The sequence below is a fragment of the Eretmochelys imbricata genome, chromosome 1, assembly GCF_965152235.1.
Source record: "Eretmochelys imbricata isolate rEreImb1 chromosome 1, rEreImb1.hap1, whole genome shotgun sequence".
Taxonomy (NCBI): Eukaryota; Metazoa; Chordata; order Testudines; family Cheloniidae; genus Eretmochelys; species Eretmochelys imbricata.
The window spans coordinates 265,855,869-265,882,333 of record NC_135572.1 but is presented as its reverse complement, the minus strand read 5'-3'; the positions used below and the strand labels follow the sequence as shown (position 1 = coordinate 265,882,333).

Genomic DNA, 26,465 nt, shown 5'->3' with positions numbered 1-26,465 from the left:
CAGCGGCGGCGCCACTCTGAGCTGTGGCACGCGAGAGGTCCGGGCTCGAGGTCCGTCGGTTCCGCCGGCGGGGGCGCGCCCGCCCGCCCGCCCTCCAAAGCCTGCGGGGGGCGGGGGTGCCAGTCAGTGCTGCCGTGCGGGGAGCTGGGCTCAGCGCCCTCCCCCCCCCGCCCCCATTGCACCCCCTCCCCCCGGCCCTGCGCCCTGGCGCTGCTTCTCCGGAGTTGGCGCTGCCAGGCGGCGGGCGGCTCCCCGGCCACCCCAGCCCGTGGCACGACGCCACAGCCCTTCCTCCGTGGCTCCCTGTGGGCCCCACGGGGTGCTGCCCCCTTCCCTGCCTGGGGGATGGGAATGAAGCGCTCCCCCCCGCTCTGGCCGGGGCAGGCGTGGCCCCGAGTGGCCCTGGAAAGGGGGGATTTCCAGCCTCCGCTGGAAGGATGGCGCCGGTGCAGGGCGGGGCCTCGACACAAGGGGTCAGACTGCAGCGAGGCCAGTGGGTGTCTGTGGGGCACAGCGAAAACCCCACATGCCCTTCCTGGTGTGAACGACAGACTAGAGGGAAGTGCGCTGTTAGGAAAGGAACAAAAGAGCCACAGCTTCATGTTTGCTTTCCTCTTTGGGGTGTATGTGTGGGAACTGGTTTTCTGTTCCTCTTTTTGCATATAGTTAATTTCCTATATCTTTTTTCATAGGATGGGTGGGGATAAAAGAGACTACCTTGTGCAGGTTGTTTATCTTGTGCTTACACTCTGTTTCCTTCTCTACAGTCAGCATTTTTCCTCTTTTCTAGAAGTGAATCCAAAAAAGAAATCTGACTAGCAGAAATTTTCCCCGCTTCTCATCTGTCTCTGGTTTTTCTCCAACTTGGAAGTGGCTGGGGTTTGTTTCAGATTTCTTTTGGGAATGAGGTGAAATGCTGTGTTAGATACTCTGTTTCAAATTTTCCTTGTACTGCTATTTAACATTGGCCTGCTAAACCCAGGGCTGTGAGTTCAATCCTTGAGGGGGCCATTTAGGGATCTGGGGCAAAAATTGGGGATTGGTCCTGCTTTGAGCAGGGGGTTGGACTAGATGGCCTCCTGAGGGCCCTTCCAACCCTGATCTTCTATGATTTGGTCTGTAGATCCTGTTTTTAGGCTGTTAGGTGTCCCCAAAAATTATGTGCACAGAAGCTGTTCAGTATCTGAACTCACCTGGCTAACTTCCCCCTCTTGCTGGAAAGGGAGGACCATTGTCTAACGGTTACAGCAGAGATCTGGGTCCCTGTCTACACTAAGGAAGTTTTTAAATATGTCCCTTCATTGCTAACACCAGTTCAGCTCCGCCTGTATTAGCAACATTAGGAGCCCTAGTGTAGATGTGCTACCCCCATTGTAAGCACTCTGTCAATTCCACCTGCTCTGGATATTCTCCAACCAAGGCCATAAAATCCTCCATCACTCCTTTCAGCTGTTCTTTCTGCCAGGCTGCGAGGTTGTGGAACCCAATTTTCTCCCTGAGCTGGCATTTGTATTGGGGTTAGGGTGTTCTTAGACTAAATTATATACATAGTAGAAACTAGTTGATCTCTTTTCTTGCTTTTAGGTTTGGATTTTTTCTGACCATTCAGTTCTCTCTGTTTTGGTAGATGGAGGAAGATGTAAGGGATCCCTTCCCTGACAAATTACATGGTGGATAGCCACAGTCTGTATAATGCAAGAGAGATGAGGCCTCCTCAGATCCTGGATGCTTTTTGTCTGAGAAGGGGCCTGTGAAACTCCATTCTTGTCCCTTTGCCAGTTATTTTAGAATTGGTTTTGCCCTGGATTGATTTAAGGTTCTCCTGGGATGTAAACAAAACTCACTTGGCTGTTGTCTCTGCTTTCCATATGCTGGTGCAACAAGCCTCAGTCCCTTGTCATCCTTTAGGGAACAGTATATTAAAGAGTTGATGAATCTGCATCTTCAAATCAAACTTAGAGTTCAATCCCATGAATTTTCATCCTCCTAAGGTCCTTGTGAGCCTCACGGAAACTTACTTTTTCTTGCATCTGTCATTTTATGGCTATAACATCTGTGAAGAAAGTTTCAGAACTGCAGGCTTTGATGGCATCCTTATACAAATTTTCAGAAGGATGAAGTAGTCCTAAGCCAGCCTCCCAAACACAAGCGTGGTGGTCTCATTTTGTTTTAAATCAGGTAGTTTCTATGCCAATATTCTTCCAAAATCCTGTGACCTTCTGGGTTTAGCTTGGCTGGATACAGTGGATGTGAAGAGGGGCCATTGTTAAGTCATTGTCAGGGCAAAGTCTTTTAGGAAATCCTCAAGATTGAGGGTGGGTGGGTGGCCGGCCATTCCTTTCAATCTAGAAGTGAGCTAAGCAGACCAGATTCAGTGAGCTGTAGCTCACGAAAGCTTATGCTCAAATAAATTGGTTAGTCTCTAAGGTGCCACAAGTACTCCTTTTCTTTTTGCGAATACAGACTAACACGGCTGTTACTCTGAAAAGTTCTCAGACTATGTCCTTGCTGAATTCCTTCTGTACCAAAAGGACTTAATACCCCTTCTGCTGGAGTCTAGCAGCTACTGTTGAGCTGGAAGGCTGCTACCTAGAGCCTGACTCATACCTCTTCTAAGTGCTGTATTCTTGATACCGATTTGTGATCAGATTGAAGGCTGTGCACAGGAGAGGAGTGTTTCAGTCTCTCTTCAGTAAGGAGCACGCCTCAGTTATCTTCAAGTGGATGTGTGAGGAAGCAGGATCTGGAAAGGAAAAAAAGTAAGGGCTTGTCTTCATTTACGGCGGTGCAGCTGCAGTGCTTTAGTGAAGACGCTCTTACACTGATGGGAGAGCTTATCTCGTTGGTAGAGTTAATCCATCTCTCTGAGAGGCAGTAGCTATGTTGGTGGGACAAGCTCTCCCGCTGATATAGTTGTGTCTACGTGTGGGGGTTAAGTTGGCATAGTGTCACTCAGGGCTGAAGATTTTTCAGATCCCTGAGTGATGTCATTATACCGATATCTATCGGTAATGTAGACCTGGCCTAAGTTTACTTACAGAAGAAACTTTTGCCCACGTAACGTATTGTCTCAGTAGGTCCATACTGACTCTCTCTCCTCCCTACTTCAGAGATTTAAATTAAGGATTTAACAGACACTATGTGCCCATGTCAGTACATGCCAATATTTCAAAGCGGCATGTGGTGAAAGATTAGGGAGCTTGGTGGGGCCCAGGGCTGTTTTATAATCAGGGCTGTGGGTGGAGGAGCAAGGCCATGTATAGCAGGGAGAGTAGCTGGGCCATGCATGGAGAGAATGGGTAACATGGTTATGGTGGACTGCAGCTGTAGGGGCCACCGGGGCAACTGACTCAGGACGGTGCGGGGGCATCAGGGCTCTGGAAGGGGATGTATCAAGGCGGACAGCTGTCTGAGTATCAGCTTTGATGTAGACTTTAAAAACCTGGCAACTTTCTTAAAAACCAGTTAAGGTGGTTCAAGCGACTTCCACAAATATAACCGTAAAAAAGCCAGCAAATCCCTAGTTAAGTCCTCAGCTATCTCATGCGACCTACAGCCTTGATTTCACCTTTTCTCCTCTGCCTCACCTGCAATATGATGCATGTTTTGTGCAGAGGAGGAAGTTGGAGGAGGCCAATGCAACTTTTAACTCCCTCCACAAGCAGCTGTTACAACACATCAGCGGACAGGCTTCCTCATTTCGTCGCCTAAATTAAGTCTACTAAAGAGGTTAGACAGTAACTTCCCAAAATGATGAACACTGTACAAACAGCTTGCACTTAAAAAAGCCAAATAATTCTCTCCATTAACAATCATACAACAGGACACACGTCAACCATCAACTTCAAGTCTAGGCCATGCCCACAGCCATCTACTTCTACACACTAATTTTATACTCCAAACATCTGTTTCATACCACTCCATGTGGTCCAAGTTAAAAGTTGCATCTTTAGGCCCTGATAGCAAACAATTTACTGCCGTGGGTAGTCCCACTGGTAATAAAGTTAAGCCCTTATCTTTGCAGGATTGGGGTTTTAGTGTGGAGGTTGAGGGAGGCGACAGAAGTGATGTTGGTGAGGTAAGGTGAATAAGGCAAAATCATGGCCATAGTTTGCAAGGGCTGGCTGAGGACTTAGCTAAGGGCTTCCTGACTCGTCTTATGGTTGTATTATGTTTAAAGCACTGAAATGGGACTCAGGAGATCTGGATTTGATTCCTGGCTCTGCCACAGAAACCCTGTGTGACCTTGGGTAAGTCACTTTAACTTGTCTGCAGCTCAGTTCCCCATCTGTAAAATGGAGGTAATAGGCCTGGCCTTTCTCCCACTCCTTGTCTGTCTTGTCTGTGCAGATGGTAAGCTCTTTGGGACAGGGCCCATCTCGTAGTACAGCACCCAACACAGTGGGACCCTGACCCTGACTGAGGCTGAAATTTCAGCGCCAGGCAGTGCCTGCTAGAAATCTGTTCAGCTGATATGTGGGTACCAACTCTTCAACCCTCACTCCGCATTGCACACATTTCTGAGGGAGGATAGGGATGGCATATCTTGTCTAATGGAATACATGAAGAGTCAATGGACTCCTACTGAGACAATGCTTTGTGGGTAGGGAGTGGGGAGCTGGGATTAAGGTCACTGAATGGAAGTCTTGGGGCTTTGCTGGGTACGGGCAGTTGGGGAAGGTACTGACCTAGGCTGAACTTGAACTCTGATTTCTTCCAGGGTGAGGGGAAGCAGACAGTTGATTTCCCCAAAAGATGCAGTTTTTTGGCCGACTTGTAAACACCATCAACAATGTCAGCAACCTGTTTTCAAACCCTTACCGGGTGAAGGAGGTGCCCCTGGCAGAGTATGTGGCTCACACACTTCTGAGAGAGGAAAACAGGGTGATCCTGTATAAGAACAAAAACGCTCACTACTGGGACTGCCTGCTGGTGAACCCCCAGAGTAAGCTGGTCGCCTTTCGGTGAGTGACAGATGACCCTTTCCTCTTCTGGACACGTTTTGGAGCCAGAGTGGAGATTTTCTGAGAACAGGGAGAGTGGTAGCATGGGCAATGGAAACATCTTTCTGGCTACAGGTGCTGTCACTGGGGACAGGATGCCCAACCGGGTGAGGAGTCCTTAAGAGTGAATGCAGGCGGGAGGAGAAATGCCTAGCATTAGGGTGTGGAGAATCAATATGTCTCCCTAGTGCTAGGAGGATTGGCTTTTGGCCTATATTGAGGGGAGCTGGGCTGAATTCTCATTCCCTTTACTCTTCAGGCTCTTCCGGTTAGACAATGAGACGGAAGCTGTTGAGCGCTTTGAGCAGTATGCCAGGCGGCTGCGCCCCTTCTACGAGAGCTCGCCACAACCCCTGCAGCTAGAGGTCCTCCAGCAACTAAGTGACTGTTTCCGTAACCACCCCCACTGGTCCCTGGCGCATGTGGCAGTGGAGACAGAGCTTCTGGGGAGTTTCCGACACAATCGCATCCTAAGGCAAGGGCTGAGGAGTTCTCCTGAAGGAGTATCACTTGGAGTTAGCTCAGGGCAGGAATGCAGTTCAGGCCCATGCTTTCAAGGTCAAGCACCTAAATCCATATTCCAGCCCCTAAATAAATAAAAGTGGGCTGCTTCTTGGAAGAGCTTGGGTCCTGCAACTTCCATGGACCTCGCATTGGCAGATAGTGGCCTAAATGCCTAGCTTGGCCAAATGATGGGTGTGATAACTGCTTACATAAGAACAGCCATACTGGGTCAGACCAGAGGTCCATCTAGACCTGTGTCCTGTCTTCCAACAGTGGCCAATGACAGATGCCCCAGAGGGAATGAATACAACAGGTTTATCAAGTGATCCATCCCCTGTCGCCCATTCCCAGCTTCTGGCAAACAGAGGCTAGGGACACCATCCCTGCCCATCCTGGCTAATAGCTATTGATGAACCTATCTTCCATGAACTTGTCTATATCTTTTTTGAACCCTGTTATAGTCTTGGCCTTCACAACATCCTCTGGCAAAGAGTTCCACAGGTTGACTGTGCGTTGTGTGAAGAAATACTTCCTTTTGTTTGTTTTAAATCTGCTGCTTACCCATTATTGAAGGGTATAAATCTAACACTCACCATGGGAGTTGCTAGTGGGCTTTGAGCTCATTACCGTCAACACCAACCTCCAGCATTTGAGCTGAAGGAATAAATCCACTAGCCGGTAGCAGTAGTAAGGCTGTTATATAATCTATGTGGACCAGCCACTAGAGGGGGTTGTGGTACGCTGTGTCATGTTACATAAGCAACAAGAAAGGAGAGGAATTGTCTTCCTGGATCATAAAGCCTTCCTAGGCTGGAAATCACTTTGGCCTAGATCATGGGTGGGCAAACGTTTTCGCAACCCCAGTGTGGCCCTCGGGCCAAACTGTACGGAGGGCCAGATAGGGAAGGCTGTGCCTCCCCAAACAGCCTGGCCCCCCTCCCCTAACTGCCCCCTCCCACTTCCTGCCCCCGACTGCCCCCCTCAGGACCCCCAACCCATCCACACCCCCGCCACTCCTTGTCCCCTGACCGCCCCCTCCCGGGACCCCCTGGACCCCTAGGATCCCACCCACTGTCCAATCCCCCCTGTCCCCTGACTGCCCCAACCCCTATCCACACCCCTGCCCCCTGACAGGCCCCCCAGGACTCCCATGCCTATCCAACCCCCTCTGTTCCCCATCCCCTGACCGCCCTCCCCCCCGATCTTCTGCCCCATCCAACTGCCCCCTGTCCCCGACTGCTCCCCGGGACTCCCAGCCCCTTATCCAACCCTCCTGCTCCCTGACCCCTTACCATGCTGCTCAGAGCAGCAGGAGCTGGCAGCCTGGCGGGAGCCAGCCATGCTGCTGCGCTGGCTGCGAGCTGAGGCTGCGGGGGAGGGGGGACAGCAGGGGAGGGGCCAGGACTAGCCTCCCCATCCGGGAGCTCAGGGGCCGGGCAGGATGGTCCCGTGGGCCGTAGTTTGCCCATCTCTGGGCTAGATGCCCCATTCCCTTTCAGCATTGATCTGGCGAAATGTTCAGTGTGGGCAAGGGGAATTAGGAACTGGATAGCTCAGGGCCTGAGGGGTTAATGCAGGAGCTTTCTCCTCTTGGTCATTGGGTACAATCTAGCAGAGGATGCTGCACATCAGGAGGAGGAGTGTTAACCGTGCTATGTGGTGGTTCCAGTCCTGGAATAGCAGGAGGTGCTAGATGGCAGGAATGAGTGCTTTGGCAGGGCTGTGAGTGGAGGAAGCTTGCACGCCACTTCCCCATGCTCTGCCATGGGCTGTCAGCCCCTTGCTTTCACCAAGTACATGAAACAATTAGTTCTAACACAGTAATTTAGGGAATCTGACGCAAACCTCTGGTAGGATGTTGTACTGAATGTCCTCTCTCAGGGCAGGGGCCCACCTATTTACTCTCTTGTGTTGCAGCTGTGTGAACAGCACAGAGTGCGAGGATGGCTGTACCCCACTGCAGCTTGCCTGCCGGAAGGGAAACATGGAGTGTCTGTGTGAGCTGGTGGAGTGCCATGCCCGGCTGGATGTCACTGACAAAAATGGGGAGACAGTCTTTCACTATGCTGTCCGAGGAAGTAACCCTGAGATCATAAAGGTGAGGGCGAAGCAGGGGGCTTTACAGCTGGCTGCTGCGTACTCTTCCTACCACAGGGCGGGGGTGAAAGAAAGGAACCCAGTGCTGTACGTCTGGAGGAGATAGAAACAAGGCTTTCCACATTTGGGGGAGAAAAAGCCAGATAAATCTGCTGCTGCAGGAGGACAGGAGGGTGCAAATCTTTGGCTTGATCTCAGCCCCCCCGGCTTCCTCCCTCTTCAGGGACTTTGATGACTGCATGGCTGCAGAGTTCTCCAGGACTGAACTCTAAAGCCCAGAGTGCTCTGGGACAGGAGTAAAACAGGACGAGGTGCAAAATGAGTGCACCAGAAAAGACTATTTGCATCTACTTCTGGCCTTAGGCCAAGAGTTCCCTTTCTTGCTTCCATGGTGCCTATAGCAACGGAAGGCCAAATCAAGTTTCACATGGCCTTTCATGGTGGCTGAGGGTTAAAGCCTAGCTTGAACCATTCCTATCATTTTTCAAAGTCTGCAGAGTCTGTCCTTAAACCTGCCTCCCCTTGATTCAGGTGACATGACAGTCGGAGCTGTGTGTGGACAGAATCTGACCAAACCATCATTCCTCTGGGTCCTTTTTTAATTACTATGGTATGTTGGCCAGACTGGCTTGACAATGCAGACCCTTATGGACTGAGTCAGTGTGGTTCCTTCCTGCTAGTCTGATGGGTTAGTGAGAACAGTGCGTTTACACAGGCTAAGATTAAGGATTGTGATCCTGAGGTTTTGGTGGTGCCCATAACTACCATCTGGATTTGGTCTGAGTATAGACCTGAGGGCTACAGATGTGCTTCTGTTGTTGCTCTGTGAGATGACTGATTGCTGTCCATAAACAAGTGCTCTCTGCACTGTGCCAGAGCCTGAATCTTGATGGAAAAGGAGACAGGACACTGACAGGTGGCATTGGAGACTTTTTTTGCTGGCTGTTCCCTATTCTTATACCATCCAGGAAGGGCAGGGCTCAGAGTTACAGGTGGCCAAACCCTTGGATGGAGGAATGTGTGTTTCTAGTCTGTGGTTACTTTGAGATGGGTTTTGTGAGAAGAGGTTCTGGAGTCGAGTGGGGGCAGACTGAGTTCTCAGTGTAATTTGCAGTCCAGAAATTTTCTGCTGGGCTTGACTTTGCTGCCTCTGTCGCAGAGGAGAGGGAGGAGCTCTGCTGCCTTCACAGCCCTGACGTAGGTTTGTAGAAATTCCTCAGGGCCAAGTCTGGCTGTATCTGATTGCAGTCCATGCCAGCACCACTTGAGTTTTCTTCCTCCTGGCTTTTTTTTTTTTTTTTTTTCCTATGGCAGGTCATTGGTGATCTGTGTGGGGTGAGAGAAGGTGCTTCAGTGCTGGTATTTCTATGGCTATAGCCAGATAACCTTGCAGCACTTCACCATTTCTCCTACTTCTTGGCATTTGAATTGGGTAGTTTTCTAGAAGTTAGTCTTGGACTTTGGAGGAGTCCAGGAGAGTTTTGGGACAGACCATGGGGGCTTTCTTGACTTGTGACAAGGAAGGTGGGATGAGGAGGAGGCCTCGCCACATCTAGGGTGTTGGACTTTTAAGGGACCCTAAAAACAATCCTGATTTAACGGGGCAGCCTCTCCATGTTACTGTAATAACAGCAGCTTAATGGGTTTGCCCTGAGATTTTAAACGGGATTGACCTCCCCCAGGATGCTGTTTACCCTTTGCATCAGCAAAGAACAGGGAAATTAAACTGTCCAGATTCACTTCCTGCCTCTCCAGTGGGTTTGGGTTTCCTGCAATGGGGGTAGGGGTGTGTGGGAGGGAGTGTCAGGTTAACAAACAGACCAACAACACCGATTTGTTTGAAATTTCCAAAACCAAAGTCTTGAAAACATTTCTATTTTGTTGATACTTTAAGCAGGATCTGGATTCACGTTCTAACCTAAGCTTGAGCTAAAGGGGAGAGCACAAGGTGGAGTAATAGACTTGCCAGTTGGACAAACAAGGAGAGTTTAAATAACCACCAGGATAGACTTGTGGGGTGGTTCTAGGGTAGGGGATGAAGAGGGGGACAAGCTATACCATTTATGATGAGTCAAATGCTGTCCCCAGCAGCAGTCCTCAGAGCCTGGAGAGAGAGAGAGAGAGAGAGATTTTGCTGTTTAATTTTTTTTCAGCTCCTGGGCAAAAAGCCATCTGTTGGCTTGAACCACCTGAGCAATCAGGGGCAGACGCCTCTGCACCTAGCCTGCCAGCTGGGCAAAGAGGATGTGGTTCTGACTCTACTGAAATGCCATGCGAAGTGCAACATCATGGGGACACTGGGCTACCCCATTCACACTGCTGTGAAGTACTCCCATAAGGGGTAAGTGTTCACCTGTCTTGTTGGAAGGGTCCCGCCTACAGGCTTGGAGCCCATGTGCTCCTCCCTGGGTGCGTGCTCCTCCCTGCTGAGAACTATATCTGGGTATTACTGACTGGCATAGACTTGCCTGCCGCTTCCCAGTGCTTGCCTATCTTGTCGGGATAGGAATAACAGCAGGATAGTGCTCACTGGCTGAGACTCTGCCTAGTACCCGTTCGCCTTGCTTGGAATGGAACTCCATGGTTGATGCCTGGCTAGCATGCCCCTTCCTAGTGCTCACTTGCCTCCCTGAGAATGGGCACTCTTAAGACGCCACATGCTGGCTCAGATCCTGTGTGCCCACTATCATTGTGGGTTTGCCTTTGAGGATGCGCCAGCCCCAGAATGTCACCCGCTAGCACTAATGTTCTGTTACCTCCCAGGTTCAATTTGTCTTGCTAGCAGGGCATGACCCAACGGCCTAGATTCCAGGTATCTTTTCCCAGTGCCTCTATCCTCTCTGCTGTTGATACCTTTGAAGAGCAGTGGGCGCTGTCCAGGGTTCTCTGCTCGGTGTCTCCATCAGGTTCCCTTCGTTTGATCCTTTGACCTCACTCCTGTCCCTGTTATCGCATTAGTTGTCCCCCGGAATCATTTGGCTTCCAGGTCCTGTGGATCCTCCCCTTAGGCTGGGAGGAGGTCCTTTAGCAGTGCGTGGACTTCTGCCCACCCACTTCCTGGATCCGAATAGGATCCTCTCTGCTAGTGTGGCCCATTGACTCTTAGCTCCTCCTCAGTCTAAGAACAGGGAGCACTGGATGCTTTGCTGTTCAGGGGCCTGCCCAGGTCACAGAGCATCCCAGGTGGGGTGGAGAGACAGAGGGCTGTTAACCCACAGTTCCTCAGTGTGGGCTCTCAAGGATGTGATGACCCCTGCACATTGTTGGCAGGCTGGGGTCTTTGTCCCCATCCATGACCGTTCCCTTTCCATGCCTCCATCTCATTTCCTCCTGAAGGTGTGTGCGGGCCCTTCTTGAAGTGGATGTCAATCAAGTTCAGTTCAAGGACCCCCACTACGGAGCAGCTGTGCTCCACTGGGCCAAAAATGCTGAGGTAAGCAGAGCTGATGCCAGGCAGAGGGGCAAACTGACAGGCATGCCAGCATGCCACTCAGTCACACTGGACTACTTCTTCTCATATGAAATTCTGCTCCCCTCCTCCCCCTGTTAATTCCTCCAGCTGGAAACGTTCACCTTCCTGCAGGTTGCTGCATGTGTGATTCTGTTTAGAGCACAGTAACCTAGCAAGCCACCTAAAAGACAGTCGCTGGTCACCCACGACTCAGATTCTCAGGTAGAGCAGCCTCTTTCCCCAGGCCACTTCCCATGGTACTGGTTGAGAGAATCAGTGCCATCAACAGTAGGGGGAGAGAGCTGTGGACCCTCACAGTGAAATGGGCAGATCTTGGTACTGGGTACCCTTGGTTATTGGACTGCCAGCTTGTTCCCCTTCGCTCTCTTTCTGATGGAGTAATAGTGCTAAAGCCACCTCTAGGGTGGAACATGGCAGCTATTCTGTGCCATCAACATTACATAGCAGTTTCTAAGATGGGAAACAGAAGAATAACTTCTCACTGCAGGGGAATTTTAGCTAGACAAGTTATAATCACCCAGAGTGGAAATTGGCCTGCCAATTCCCAGAATTCTTGTGAAAAATGCCAGGGGAGCTGGCATAACGCCCCCCTGGTGCCATACTAGGGCACTGATTCAGGCCTAGTTTAGAGAGGAGACTGCCTCTTGTTGCACTGCCAGCACTCCTTCCTCCAGCATTTAGGTTCTCCTTGGATGTCTCCCAGTCAAGAACTGAACAGGCTTGAAACTGCCAGGCTCATAAGGTGGGACAGTGGAAATAAACAGGGGGATTTTGGCAAAATCTACACAAAATCTTCCCTCAAATGTGCCAAGGATTTTAATCCAAATGGGATCACATTTTTCATTTAGCTCTGGCTCTGCTTGGCCCCATTCCTGTGTTTTGTTGTAAGACACAAGCGAGACATTCAGAAGCATAGGTAAGGTTGTTAAAGTGAAGAGCTGTTTTGGTATCAAGTATTTAGAGAAACCTCACAAGATCCTCCTTGTCACAATACAGATGCCCAGGGCTTTGTAGCTGACACTTAACTGATAAGCCTTGTCTACACTAGTCTTTGTTTCTTCCCCCATTGCTATCATCAGCTTCTCAAGCACTCACTGCCTGACATCTTCTACCTAAGGAAGAACAGGATAGTTTGCCCACCCATGCTGTTGTTCTGAAGCTATCACGCTTCCTTGTTGCTTTCTCTCCCTTTCTTCCTATGCCTTTGGGGTACAGATGACCCGGATGCTGATTGAGTATGGCTGTGACGTGAATTCTGTCAGCAAGACAGCAGACATGGCTTTGCACATCATGGTCAAGCGGGGGCGTTTTGACAGCGCAATGGTGCTGCTGACGCACGGGGCTCTTGCTAATGCCAAGGGGAAGGATGGCAACACCCCGCTGCACCTGGCCATGAAGGTGAGTTTCTCCCAGGCCACAGGTTTTCACTTCCCAGGGGATCTGACGGAGACCTTTTCTGCCAGGCCAGGGCATGAAAAGAACACCATGGAGCCGCCCCACCATTCCTTTTTATGAGAAAGGGGTTAGTATGCACAACTGCTCTCTTCTATGCTTCTAGCTGGGTTTAATTGGCCCAGCTGTGCTGGTGCCCACACCAGGAACATCACAGGCCCTGGCCCTCAAGTGGTGGGAAGGAGATGAATTCATCAGGATGCTCTTAATTAGCGGGAGCACCCAAGGACGAGAGCGACAGGGCCCAGCAAAGGCAGCGGCAAGCGGATGAAGGAAGCGTTGCCTATGACGAGATTTCTTCCTTCTTACAGCAAGACCACCTGGAGACGATCAAGGCCCTCATTGTGTTTGGAGCAGATGTTGAGATCTCCAATGAGTTTGGAGAGACACCAGGGCTGGTGGCTGCCAGGACCAGCAAAGGTGAGCTCGGGGAAGAAGGGAGCAGGAGGTAGAAGTGGAAAGCCAGACATTGCCCCTCTCCAAGCCACGCTGTCAGATGCTGCAGGGGCACGATGGGGAGAGGCAGGGCAACTGAACCACCAAGGTGCAGTCCCATCCCCGAGCACACCGTGTACACAGTGTCTACCCCATAAAGCAGCTGTGAAATGCAGGGTCAGGGATCCCAACAAAACACAAGCCCTAAAATCTGGTTGTAGAAGGATGCACAAAGTATGATCGCTACCTCACTTCCCATCCCTCAGTTATTGTACACACACGGGACTGGCTTTCTAGGGTGTATGGAATGACCCTGTGATTTGTGTATTGATTTTTCTTTTTAATATGTGCGACTCCCCCACCTTGCAAGGTCCTAACCGGAAGGTGCTCTTAGGCCTGCTGCAAATGGTAGGGACGGAACGCTGCCACCCACCTACCCCCGAATCCCCCCACATGGCATCCACAGCATCACTACCGCTGTCCACCTCCCCGGAAAGACCACCGCTCCCACGGAACAACGGCCACAGTTTAGGTAAAGCCTTCCCTGGCCCTGTCTCTCACTCTCCTCTCTCTTTGCAGTCTTCTCTGAGAGCTTCTCTCTGGATTGTCCTGCACTTTTGGGGTTCTGTCCCCTCTCCCAGCTCTCATTGTCTTTAGTAGCTGTCAGCCTGCTTCCATTCTTCCCAGGATCAGGTCTACCCTTCTCTTATTTTCCCCAGTAAAACTCTCTGTAGATCTGTTTGGATTCTTGGGTACACCCCTGCAGTGCACCAGCCCGAGGAGGAGAATTTTGGGGTGACTGGCCACACACCCCTGGAATAGATCTGGGACCTATGTCCATCCCCATACCCTGTGACACCCTCCCCCATCCATCTGGAAAGGCAGAAAAGAGCTCAGCTGAAATTTGTCTTGAGTTTTCCATTCTCGGTTGGTGATGGGGCATCCTGGGTGTGGGGGAGAGGTGGGGAGGAATGAGACATGGGAGTGTCTGGGGCCCAGATCCTGAAATCTGAAAGCTAGTGGAGGGAAAGGCTGAGGCCTAGGGATAGATGAATGTGGAAAATGAATTCCCTTCTCACCCCAGCAGAGGGGCATCTCTCTAGGCAATGATAGGGTCTCGTTGATAAGATGGAGCAATGGATGTGGTAGAAGGACAGAAAAAGAGGAAGTACTTACCTGTAGTTCTGCTGCTCTGAAGAAATGGCCATCCAGGATTCTCACTCCAAGCTTAGTACCATTCCTGTGTGGTTTCTCCAGAGAAAATGGATTCATCTCACCCCAGCAGGTGTGTCTGTACCTCCCGGGGTTCCACTGCTGGAGTAATACAAGGAGGGAAATCCAGGGCTGAATTCCCCTCTTCTCTCAAGAGTGGTGGAGGTCTAGGTGTGTCCTTCCAGGATTAGGCTTCTGATATATTGACAGAACAGGGCTGTTTTTATCAGGGACCTGAGTGTGTGCTGAGAAATCTCATCCAGTGCTGAGATTCCTCCAAAGATCCACTGCTTCCTTCTGGTCGCTGGCAATAATGTATTTTTTCTCCTCCCCTTTTTTTCTTTTGGTTTCACAGGCTGGCACCTCATCTGGGCCAGGTTGCCCCTGCCCCCCCCATCCCAGGTTGTGGCCTGGGATACAGCTGCAGATGGGTAGTAAGGAGGCTCCCAGACCTCCATGTCTGGTTATCTCCCAGGATTAGATTTAGGTTTCTTTCTCATTTCCTGTGGCTGCTGGGACCTGCCTCCTCTCTGTCTTACTCTGGTCCATCTGCTCCTCTGCATCTTTGTTTGAAAGCTCTCTGCCTGCCTGCTCTCCGGGATTTGATTTCTGATCCTATTTGGCTTGGAGTCTAAGGAAGGGGTGAATTGGTGGCACTGCATGCAGTGGCTTGTCTGCTCAAGGGAGGAGGGGCAAAGAACTTGTTTGATAGGGGTGGGAACTTGACGTTCTTAGTGTTGATATAATATGGTGCAAGGCCTTTGCTGGAGGGGTGGAATGTGTCCGTACCAGTAACCAGCTACCGGGGGACAGAAGAGAGATGGCAGAGCGATGATAAAGGACTTGGCTTATTGTGATAGAGAGCCCACTAACTATAACTTTGCTAAATAGTGACTTGAGGCAATATGACAAATATCTGTCCCTCAGGAGTGCTAGAAGGGTCTAAATAGCAAGGAGATGTCGCTTGGATAAAACCATAAAACTTTGGTTGGCTGTTGTGAAGTATTTCCTGATGGTGAGGTCTGTGTAAGTGCGAAAGAGTTTCCCAAGGGAAGTGGTGGAAGCGTCGTTGCTTGGGACGTTGAAGCACTGGAGATTGTACTGCAGGGAGCAGGTCTTCGCTGGCAGGGAAGGGACAGGCATGAAAGGTCTTTTCTGCCGCCGAGCTCTTTGAGATGAGGGCAGAAGGGTGGGAAAGGGAACTAGAGGGATAGGGTAGAAGATTAGAGGTCAGTGGGGGAGCTCCAGGGATGCAGGGGACCCCGGAGGAAATCTTCTCACCCTAGGTGAAGCAAAGGCACTGTTTATGCATATTCCTCTCCTCCCTCTACGACTCTCTCCTGCTGTCTGTTTGTGCCTCTCTAGGTTACGACAGCATCATCCATATTTCCACAGCACTTGGCCACTTGCTGAAGACGCCAGATGTTGTGGACTCTACCAGTGATGCAACGAGAACGTAAGCTAGGAGTGGAACTCATGGGACAACTGCATGGCTCGAATACGGGGATGGGAGGGAGTGAATTTGTCCTCCCCCCATTATGCATGGCACCCTCATTCCTGGAACAAACCAGAGTGCCATGCAGGGGCTCATGTGCATGTGAGGTTCTCTGCTCTCATTATCATTGACTAAAGTCCCATGCATGGCATGCCCATGTGTGACCCCTCTCCCCCTGCTAGTGCCCAGAGTCACGCATTGGCCTACACCCCCAATGGAACCCAACCTGGGTGATTAAAATCTGCCACCTCTGCACTCACCATCACCCATTTAATGCTGTTGAGCAGCTAGTGCAGGCTTTGGCCCAGCCCAGCACACTGACTTGATGGCTGCAAAGCTCTGTGCCAATTTCTGCACCATTTTGGCAGCATCTTGTGCATGTGATGCATCTGTCTTGTGTGGGGTAGGGAGGGGATGCACAGAGATTGCATGAAATGCAGGGGGAGTGTTGATGGAACACTCTTGCTGCGGGGGGAGGTGTGTGATTGAAGGGCAAGCAGCAGGGTCCTGGGTGGGGGAGGGGAATAAGGAAACTGTCCTCAGCAAATCAAAGGGGTGGTCAGTTCTGTGTATGCTTTGTTGTTTTGAAAGGAATATTGTATTAAAACAAGTCGTGTCGGAGAGAAGGAATCTGAATGGCTGGTGACAGTCACAGCTGTGGAAGGACAATGGCAGGCTTGGGAGCTATACCCGTTTGTTCCAAAACCTGTACTAAAACACACACGGCAGAAAGAATGTCATCAATGAATCCCAGTCTTCAAGGGAAATAGCTCCCACCAAGGGATGGGTTATACCAGAGTCCTGCCCAACTTGGGAGCCATAACTCTGGGCATTGGGAGAAATTACACTGTATGCCCAGTCCTCTCAGAGGCCAGAGGAGAGGAGCAGATCCCTGTCTGTCTTGAGGGGCCGAAGGCCTTCTCCTCCTCCCAGTTCTTCTGAGATGTGCATGGATTTCATATCGCCAAGCCCCGAGGACTCTGGCCCTAAATTCTGTAGCAAGGCCCCTGGGTTTCCATGGCACTCTGGGGCAGCAGATTGAGAATTGTGGTAGCTTCTGGTAAGTGTGTGAGAGCGGAGGGATTGTTGAATTAAATAGGAACGGGATTAAGACAGTGGGCCCCCAGTGTAATTTATTTGAATATTAAATTCCCTCTATTTTACAATGCATTTAAATGTAAAGGGCCAGATCCCCAGCTGGTGTAAATCGGCACAGCTCCATTGAAAGGGATGACATCCTGTGCCCCACCAGAATGCACTGTTGTCCCTAACAACACATAGCTGCTGATCATTGAAGTGGGTGGGGTGACACCAGTTTACACCATCTGGAGATCAGTCCTTTTGCTACCAACGTGCTGTCATCTTTTGTTTGTCATGGCAACATGTAACTGCATTGTGGGGGATGTTGCAGGGGGAAGGTAGAGGTTTTGGTGGCTGGGATAGATAGAGATTTTAGTGCCTGGGAGATGAGTTTGAGATTGTGGGGAGGACACATTAGCTGGGCGTTTCTGCTAAAACGATCGCTCATGAAATAGTTCACAACGTTGACAGGGCAGTGATGCTTGCTTTTGGGATATAAGACAGTGTTACATCTGGAGACGGGAAGGCAGCTCTCCACAGAGAGTTTCTTTTCTTTCTTTTGTCTGTGTGAGGCTGCTGATCTCAGACCTCATAGAAAGGCCTTGTTTAGCCTGGGCAACTCTCCCTGATTTCCCAGGGGATGGTATCTGAAAACAGGCGATAGGTGAGGTCTGGGAGCTGATCATGGTGGTGGATGGCTGCTTTGGCACCTGAAAGGGAAAGGAGGATGTTTGAGGATGGTTTGGCAGCTGAGAAATCAGTTGGGTGCTTTTGGGGTTGCAGGAGGGTTTAGCAATTGGGAGGAGAGCTGGGACACTTGAGGGGCTGCAGGGAGGTGCTGGGAGAGAGGTTGGGGCATCAGGGAGGGGGTTCAGGATGCTTGAGAGGAGGCCAGTTTATAGAGGAACGTCATTCCTGTCTGCTGCACTGAGCATACCCTATGTTCTAATATATAACTTAGCCCGCATCTTCCTGTTCTTCTGGTCCCTCTCAAGGTACGATCGCCTCCTGTGTCTGGATGGAGGGGGCATCCGGGGCCTGGTGCTCATCCAGCTTCTCATCGCTATTGAGAAGGCTGCTGGCCGACCAATCAGGGAACTCTTTGACTGGATCGCAGGGACCAGCACAGGAGGGATCCTGGCACTGGCTGTTGTACACGGTAAGGGACGACTGGGGTGGCAGGAACGACCCACAGGCACAGCCGTTGCTAAGCCTGGGTCAGAACGGTTTCTCGGCATGTGGAGAACAGGGCAGGCAGGAGAGGCGGGGGCTGCAGCTCTGTGATCCTGTGGCTCTGGGAGTTGCTACCAGCTGAAAGGGAAATGGGATTTTTTAAGGAACAAATGCCAGAACTCTGGTCGGTGTTTGTTCCTCCTTGGAAATGATCTGACCTGCTGTTTGGAATTTGAGAAGTCACACAGCGAACAGCAGTGTTTTTGGCAACCAGGTGTTCCTGGTCTTCTCCCCACCAAGGGTCTATGCCCGGGTTCCTTAGCTCTTTGTTATTGTCTGGAGAATCCTGAGGAGTGAGCTCTGAACTTGCCCTCCTCCCTCAGAGGCTTTCTGATAGACAGAGCTCCTGCTCTGGGTAGACACTGCAGGGGCTGAGTGTGATGCTGCCACATCCCCCCTGACCCTGTGGAATTCGAGCTCTGATTCCCCCGGGTCTGGCTGGTTCTGCTTTTCTGTCTGCCTCCCACTGCCTGTTACAGCTAGTTCCGTTTTGTGTCTCAGGGAAGCCGGTGGACTACCTGCGCTGCCTGTACTTTCGCATGAAGGATGAGGTGTTCCGAGGGTCGCGGCCGTACGAGTCGGAGCCCCTGGATGAGTTCCTGAAGAGGGAATTTGGAGAGCACACCAAAATGACAGATGTCCAGAAACCGAAGTGGGTCACAGCTGGGGCTGCGCTTACTAATAATCTCTGTTGAGATTGTTCACTCCCCTCCTTTCGGCAGGCTCCGGGGTGAGGCGTTCAGCCAGGCCACGAACCAGATCAGGAGGAGGAGGTTGATTCAGAGGCTGACAATGACTACCCAGATTTGTTTCAACACCAATCTTTGTTTCTCATTTCATTTCCCACAGGGTCATAGTAACAGGGACCCTGTGTGACCGGCAACCTGCCGAGCTCCACCTCTTTCGGAATTACAAGGCACCAGCGATGAAAAACAAGCCTGATGTGAAGACAACGGACCCCTTCAGACCACTGACCAATCCAGAAGGTAAATGCTTTCACGCACCAGAGTCCACTGCGGGGAGAGGGGGAGAAAAGGGGGCGAGGTGGGGAGAGGTATGTCCCGGCAGTGGGTTAGTCTCTACTTTAACGGTCCTTGGAGCTTGCTCCGTCCTAGTGGACGTTTCGCAGGCTATGTCTACACTACAACCGGGATCTACGCTCTGAGATCGATCCATTGGTGGTCGATTTAGCAGGTTTAGTGAAGACCCACCAAATCAACAGCAGATCGCTCTCCAGTCGACTCCTGTACTATCCCTGACGAGAAAAGTTGACGTGAGAGTTTCTCCTGTCGACCCCCCCACGGTGTAGAACTTGTGGTAACTCAACCTAAGGTACGTCGACTCCGGCTATGTTATTCACCTAGCAGGAGTTGCGTAGCATAGGTGGACTTACCACTGTAGTGTAGACATAGCCTTAGTCTCCCTTCTCACCTGTCCTGCCTTGACTGTTCATGCTTTCTGCAGCAATAAGCTGTAGCACACTGGCCTAATGGCCTAACCACCTGGGCATATGTTCTGCCACTCTGCAGAGCCGCAAATTCAGGAGCCACTCTCCCTGGTTCTGTGGGAGAAGAGTGGTGCAGAAGGGCCGCCAAATTTTTGGAAAGGGGTCAGGAGGATGCACCTTCCTGAATCTATGTGCAGAGACGGGGGCACACGGGGAATGTGTCTCCACAGATTTCTGCCTTCCATTTAGCAACATCCAGAGGGGCTGCTGCAGACTCTGCCCCACAGGGCATTGGGGCTGGGCAAGGCCTGGGCTGCCTATTGTGGGGACACCCAGCAGGGAGGAGGCAGAGGCTCCCCCTGGTGGTGACACTCACCACGTGTCCGTGCAGTGCAGGGAGGGAGGAAGCAGCAGGGTGTGGGGCTGTGGGCTGAGCCTCTCCCTCCGCCCTGCCCCCCCACTACATAGGGCTGCTTCTCTTTCCTTGCTGCTGGAGTCCCAGCGCTTCCCCCTGCCTGCTTTGCAGACTGCCCTGTGCGAACGCTCCGGGCCTGTTCCCAGGGCAGAGGCCGCTCTCCCACTCCTATAACGGGCTCTGCCCAGGGGAAGCTGCTCCCCATACACAGCAGTGGGGCTTGCCCTGCCTTCCATTTAGAAACAGCTTCTAGATCCAGAGGTGATGCATGGGGAGGTCACATGCCTCCCCTCACCCAACAGAAACTTTAAATTGTGGCCCACCCCACTATCAAAAGTTATACATCGCCTCTGTCTATAGGGATGGGTTCCAAAGGGACATCTCCATCCCTCCTGGGCTAGTGAATGAATCTATTACATACAATGGGCAAATTCATCCCCAACATAACTCTGCTGGCTTCAGTGGAGTCCCAGCAGAGATGAATTTGGCCCATTATCTTTAAAGGAGTCTTGAGTGGTGGTGGGAGGGGAGATGGGTGGGAGAATATTGCTGGGTCGTCATTTACATAAGCAGTTATTCTCCCGTGAATCCAGGCAAAGCCCACAGTGTTACGAAGAAAGAGGGCAGCGCTAACTGGCGGAGAGGGCCTCTGAAGTTACAGATCTCTCCCCTTCCCCCTCCTCCCAAAATCTACTCTGTCTTGCTTCACCATTCAGCAGCGTGTGTGTGTCTGTCCGTGGTGACACAAGAAGTCAGTCAGTCGTACGCTCTGTCTCATGTTCCCACAGACCAGCTTGTGTGGCGAGCTGCCCGCTGTAGTGGTGCGGCCCCAACGTACTTCCGACCAATCGGGCGTTTTTTGGATGGTGGGCTGCTGGCCAATAACCCCACCCTGGATGCCATGACGGAGATCCATGAGTACAACAAGTCCCTAAGCCAGAAGGTGAGGATAAATCCTAGGGCTTTAATCGCTACCTGGGGGATTTCTCCAGCATGACTTTACAAGGGGGTTTGGTTTGTAAATGACTCCTCCCTGGGAAGGGGGCTGTAACTGGTGGCTCTCTGAGACCAGGGTCCTGTGTTTAGCCACCGAGCAGGTAGTGCATCCTAGACAACGGCACTACAAGGTCCCCAGATCTCCCCAGCACAGTGCTCCAACCTGGCTGTTGTAGGAGGATCAGCTCATTCTCTGTCCATGGCTTTTTCAGTTCTTAGCCTCTCTGAGGAGGCAACAGATAGGGCCAGTTAGTGCTAATGTGGTGATGGCTTTTTGCGTGATGCTGGTGGCTGTGCTCTAGGCAAAAGGCTGGGATTCCCCCCAGTTATTTCCACATGGGATGTTTAACAGAGGTTGATGACTGTCCATCACTTCTGACATGGCGTTGGATTGGCAGTGAAGACTTGGAGAGGGTTCTGGTTCAGGGTGGGAGAGGCGTGTGTCTGAGTTATTGTGCAGGAGGTGTGGGGGCTGTGGGGAAATCTTATGTAATCCTCAATCTCTTGAGCCATACAGGTCCCCAGTATTATCAGCTCAAAGATCTGGGCAATGAAATGGGGACAGCAATTTATGAATCCCCCCCCCCTCCTGTTTGTGTATTTTTTGGGGGGGGGTAATACTGTGGATTCACGCCAACAAAAATTTGTTTCTCCATCCTTCAAAGGGGCAGAGCCAGAAGGTGCGGAAATTGGGAGTGGTGGTCTCCCTTGGGACGGGGAGGCCTCCACAGGTCCCCGTGAGCTCCGTGGATGTCTTCCGCCCCTCCAACCCCTGGGAGCTGGCCAAGACTGTCTTTGGGGCCAAAGAGCTGGGCAAGATGGTGGTGGATTGTGTGAGTAATGGGGAGTGGGGTGGATGGGATGAAGCTCTGGAGTGGCGCGGGGGGGGACACCTGAGGTGGTTTCTGATGCTAAATCGTACTATTTTTAAAAAGAAAAGATGCTCAGTTGGGACTTACCAGGCTGTTACCCTTTAAATTCCAGCGAGGATGTGGGGATCACCTGTAACATCTATTCAGAGAGCTCCATGGACCACTCCCCATCATACAGCACTCAATAACAAGGGTCTTACTCCCTAGCAAGGTGTCTACAATCACTTTCCATCCCAGCTGCCATCATTCTCCCTCTTGGAACCTCCTTAAATCCCTTGTTCTCTAAACTTTGGTGAGTCCAAATTACTGCAGCAAAAACCTCTCCCACACTTTAGAAAGCGGGTTGAGTAGTGACATGGGAATTGTTACGCCGTGCTTGTGACACCTAGAACTGTGAGCCACCATGTTACCCCTCTGCCTTATCAAGGGCGAGAGCTTTGGTGCTGCTAAGCTCTATGTGTGTCAGCTCCCTGACACACCAGCCTGACTGCCTGGCCAGCAAACTCTTCTAAACTCTACTAGTCAAAACCTTTCCTTGCAGGTAACAGTCAGTGAACCCGAGTTCCCCAGAGCCGTCTCCCTGCAGTGTCCGCCCCTCTCACTGGACACTCACAGAAGTTACTAAATTCACTCCTTCCATGGGCACAAAGCACACATCAGCCTGTTAGATTAGCTGTAGACTCACATTTCTCTTTAATCCACACAGGACTGAGATGACTTCTTAATAAAACAAGAAGAAATTTATTAACCAAGAAGAGATTTAAATAATACAAAGCACAAGAAAGAGAGATGGGTGGTTCCAAACAAAAAAAAGAAAACCCACACAAGCTGCAGTCTTTGCCTACGCCATTTTCTTTCTTACGTCAAGTTACCAGGAATTACACATTACTTACATCAAGTTATCAAGTATTGGCCCTCCAACTTTTACAGCCTTGAAGGGTGCTGTAACGTAGGTCCCCTCACTGATTGATCACTAAAAAGGTCTCTCTGCTCCCCTTATATTACCCAAAGTCCATTGTCTCTGCCTTGAGAACCAGGAAGGCTTCCTGGGGTTTCTGTCCCCCGGCGTGATTGTTAAATGATCTTCTCCTTACTTGTTTAGCTTGATGGCTTTGTTTACCTTATATATAAACATACTTGCATTGTCCTTTGCCTCTAACCATGCTTGTCATGTGGGTAAATGCATATTCCTTTGTCTAAGGCAGGCTGAGTTTATACACTGCCCCCCAAACACATTTCAAGACCGTATTTCCAGCACACATCTGTAACAACATGATGTATGTACATCCTGTACATACATCATGTGGTGACTATCGGGACCTGTTTGTCACCAGTTTACATATACCTTCCATGACACCTTTTACATACATATTATGACAGTGTACTGGGGCAACGAGTATGTCAGGCCTGATGAGAGTTACAGTATGGGTGGTCCTCTGCCAGCTGTTATTGAGGGGGTCCCAGGAAAGCCGGAATGTTAGGGGGTGAGATCGTTTGAAGTGGCCCAGCTGAAAGAATTCTTCCGATTTGGCACTTTTATCCTTCAAATACATGTAGATTTGCAAAGGGGTTAGGTGGATTACCTCTGGGAGCAAATGAGAAGGTAGGATAACCAGCAGGGGGCAGAGTGGTGTAAGTATCAAACACAGTCTGTCAGTTAATCCTGCAGAGCGTTTGTGTGACGGGTTGTGGAGCTGGGTTAATGACACCATAGCTGAGAGTATAAAACCCTTCTTTGTAAACCTGATTTTTTGACACCAGCCACCATAATCTTGTCAAACAAGCTGCTTTCTGCCTGAAATTTTATATGGACGGTCTATTGGCAGAGGTGATCTTGTGTGTAGAAAGTTTGTGGTTGACCAGGTGAGCCTCTCCAAGTGATCGGACACAGAGGACCTAATTTTCAAAGTGGGGCTCCACAATTTTTTGCATGCAAAAATGGGTACCATTTACTTATGGGTGCAAAATTCCAGTTGCAGAATTGGAGGCCTGGTTTAAAAACTAAGCCCTGAAAAGCGGGGTATTTTGCTTTTAGAAAAACCTTCTGTATTGCCCTCATGATCATTTGTCAACATTAAACAAATTGAGGAAATTTCTAAATAAAAACCATTGTAGTAGAGAGAAGATTGGATATGTCTCTCACACAAACAAGCACCCCTTAAACAACAAGAAAGCGTGGAATATTTTTGTTCACAAAAGCTGAATGCTTGAAAGGAAAATTTGGAGTTAAGGTTCCCCAAATAACCTTAACTTTGACCCCTTCTCAGTCTTATACCTACAGACCAGAAAACCTCTGTGGAGTTTGTATTTGCCATGAGCTCTGCATTTCAGGTCTCATCTGAAAGGTGCCCCAGTATAACTCATAGGGCTCGTAGTGAATGCAACCCCTGCTGGCATCCTGCTCCTGGAGCAGAAGCCAGGGTACAAACAGAATCCGAGAGATTTCGCTGCTCAGAACCCAGAGCCTCCAACTAGAATCACCACCAAGGCCCGTTTTTGAACTTTTGTCTGCACACAAAACTGTGGAGGCCTGGGACACCAAAAGGATTAGAAGAGTGTGCTTAGCCCCATGGGGAGCTGCGGCAGGGCCTGTAGAAAGGCTCCCCTACATCATTTGGTGGGTAAGTTTCCAAAATGTAGTTTTCTCTCCCTCGGAGGCCTGTACACTGGGACTCAGTGCCAAGGGAGCCTGACTTTACAAGCATTTAGGTTGGTTTCAGTGACCTAAGAGTTGGCATGTTTCCCCCTGCAGTGCACTGATGCGGATGGCCCAGCCGTGGACCGTGCCAGGGCTTGGTGTGAGATGACAGACACCCTCTATTTCCGGTATGAGCTTTTCTTGGCTGGTGCCCTTCCACTCTCTCTGTGCTGGGCTATCTGTATGGTTGTCTCAGAACCTGAGTGTGGCATGTGTCCCCCTCCCCAGGCATCATGTGGTGCTGCATTTGATGCTTGTGTCCCCATCCCTGCCTGTCCCTTCTTGTGTTGCTGCCCCCCTGTCTTCCCCAGTCCCACCTGGTGACATCTCGATATCCACAGGTTCAGCCCACTGCTGCACTCGGACGTGATGCTGGATGAGGTGAATGACGCGGTCCTAGTGAACGCACTCTGGGATACTCAGCTCTACATCTGCCAACAGCAGGAGCAGTTCAAGCAGCTGGTGCAGGAGCTCCTCACCCGATGACTTTCTGGAAGACTTGAAGGCACCAGTGCCCAATCCTGACAGTAGTGACTTAGGAAGCGGGCAAGGAGTAACAGCCTTTGTAGAAGAGCCAGACTAGGGGTTGTCCTCGCCGTCAGACCAAGACATTGGTGGGAAGAATTCAGGGATCAGCGATATTAAATATGAAGCAGTACCCCGGCCCCATGCACACATGCGGTGGCAGCTGGGAATTTACAACTGGTATGGAGGCCTGAGTCCCCTGTCCTCAGAGTGCAGTCTCTGGTACCCCCCAGGTATGGGCATATTCCCTAAATCACCCTGCCCTGAATCTATCTGACAGAGCAAGGGCAGACCTCACACTGCTTCCTACCTCCTGAGCAGACCTTCTGGAAGGTAACCCTGAGAACAGATCTCCCTTCCCCTAGAATATCTCTGGTGCTGGCCCTTCCCACCCTGGATAGCACAATGAAAGTGAGGCAAAGACAAACTTTTGAGGGTTACTTTATCCACTCTTGCAAATGTATGTGTGTTGTGGAGGGAACTGGAGTCGCTACCCCGTGTGGTCTGGATGGAGAAGGGGCTAGGAATAGGGTGAAGTCTCTGCAGTAGTTTTGGACCCAAAGTATTGTGATTGTTCTTTTGTGATCCGTTATCAGTCTTGGGGTGAGGGATGGGGGAAGATCTTCCCTTGATCTGTTACAGCCTGTGACTGCTGCCCTTTCCCTTTCTATTGCTTTAGTGCTCTTTCCACCCCCTCCCATCTCTCCTTCCAGTGTCCCTCCCAGTTCCCAACAGCTTCTGGCCACTAGGGTGGTGTGAGCAGAGCTGGGGGGAAGGGGATGAGGCTTCCGGGTTTTCAATGAATGTTTCCTGCTGCCTGGCCTGTGCTGATAGTCCTCACGCATGGGCTGAGATGTGGAAACTCCTCCCCCTCCCTTCCCTTCCAGGGGTCACATGATGGGGAGCAAAATTCTTGCTTCAGCCATGGAACAAAGATTAAACCAAATTTATTGGGGGCCATTTATTGGCTGATAACACTGAATAAAAAGATAACGATGATTTAAATACTGTATTCTCTGTGATCATTTCCCGCTGAGGAATCTGACCCCTGGGACTAGGTGGATTTCTGCTATTTCATTCTCCCCCTCCCCAGCTTTTCCTCCTGTGTTGGGAATTCCAGTGCGCTCTTAAAAGGCACTCACTGTTTCTGCGTTTTGTTTAGTTTTTGATATAAGTGAATTTATTTGCCTGTAGGAACCAGTTTGGAGTTCATCGGGTCATCTCCCACGTTCTCTCTCTCTCTCTCTCTTCTAAATCTCACATTGTTTTTGCCTTGCAAAACAAACTAACCAGTTGTGGTGGTGTTGCAAAGAGAGGGTTCAGTGTGAAACTTACAAGGTGTGAAATAAATGGAGGTTTGAAGTCCATTTTATCATCATAAGCTTTGTATTTCTGTAATGTCTTCTATCCTGCAAGATCCCAAAGGGCTTTGGGTCTGATTCTAATCCTATTTACACCAGTGCAGCCAATGAAGTGAGCTGTAGCTCACGAAAGCTTATGCTCAAATAAATGTGTTAGTCTCTAAGGTG

The 26,465-nt window shown here is 50.6% G+C and overlaps 1 protein-coding gene across 8 annotated transcripts; it reads left to right on the top strand.

Annotated features, from left to right (window-relative positions):
* Window positions 1–26,465, top strand: PLA2G6 (phospholipase A2 group VI). 8 transcript variants are annotated; one of them, XM_077829705.1, is made up of 17 exons: window positions 1–50; window positions 4,721–4,964; window positions 5,263–5,478; window positions 7,425–7,605; window positions 9,758–9,945; window positions 10,941–11,037; window positions 12,292–12,474; window positions 12,840–12,948; window positions 13,334–13,495; window positions 15,541–15,631; window positions 17,746–17,909; window positions 18,485–18,635; window positions 18,833–18,969; window positions 20,634–20,788; window positions 21,507–21,674; window positions 24,466–24,539; window positions 24,753–26,465. In XM_077829705.1, exons 2-17 carry the CDS (start codon window positions 4,756–4,758, stop codon window positions 24,895–24,897), a joined length of 2,430 nt encoding a protein of 809 aa, XP_077685831.1. In that variant the 5' UTR covers window positions 1–50; window positions 4,721–4,755; the 3' UTR covers window positions 24,898–26,465. The 8 variants fall into 8 exon arrangements, 7 of the variants coding, with proteins under 7 accessions (XP_077685831.1, XP_077685840.1, XP_077685821.1 ...); XM_077829714.1 differs by lacking the exon at window positions 1–50 and adding an exon at window positions 230–538; XR_013347474.1 differs by lacking the exon at window positions 1–50 and adding an exon at window positions 21,826–22,005 and having other exon boundaries at window positions 580–4,964; window positions 24,753–24,803.

What these genes read in the sequence shown, in the direction of transcription:
- PLA2G6 (XM_077829705.1), top strand. Translation starts at nt 4,756, where the DNA reads ATGCAGTTTTTTGGCCGACTTGTAAACACCATCAACAATGTCAGCAAC. An exon ending in ACCAGTGATGCAACGAGAAC is followed by an intron (nt 15,632 to 17,745) that starts GTAAGCTAGGAG and finishes GTCCCTCTCAAG; the next exon opens with GTACGATCGCCTCCTGTGTC. An exon ending in ACAAGTCCCTAAGCCAGAAG is followed by an intron (nt 20,789 to 21,506) that starts GTGAGGATAAAT and finishes CATCCTTCAAAG; the next exon opens with GGGCAGAGCCAGAAGGTGCG.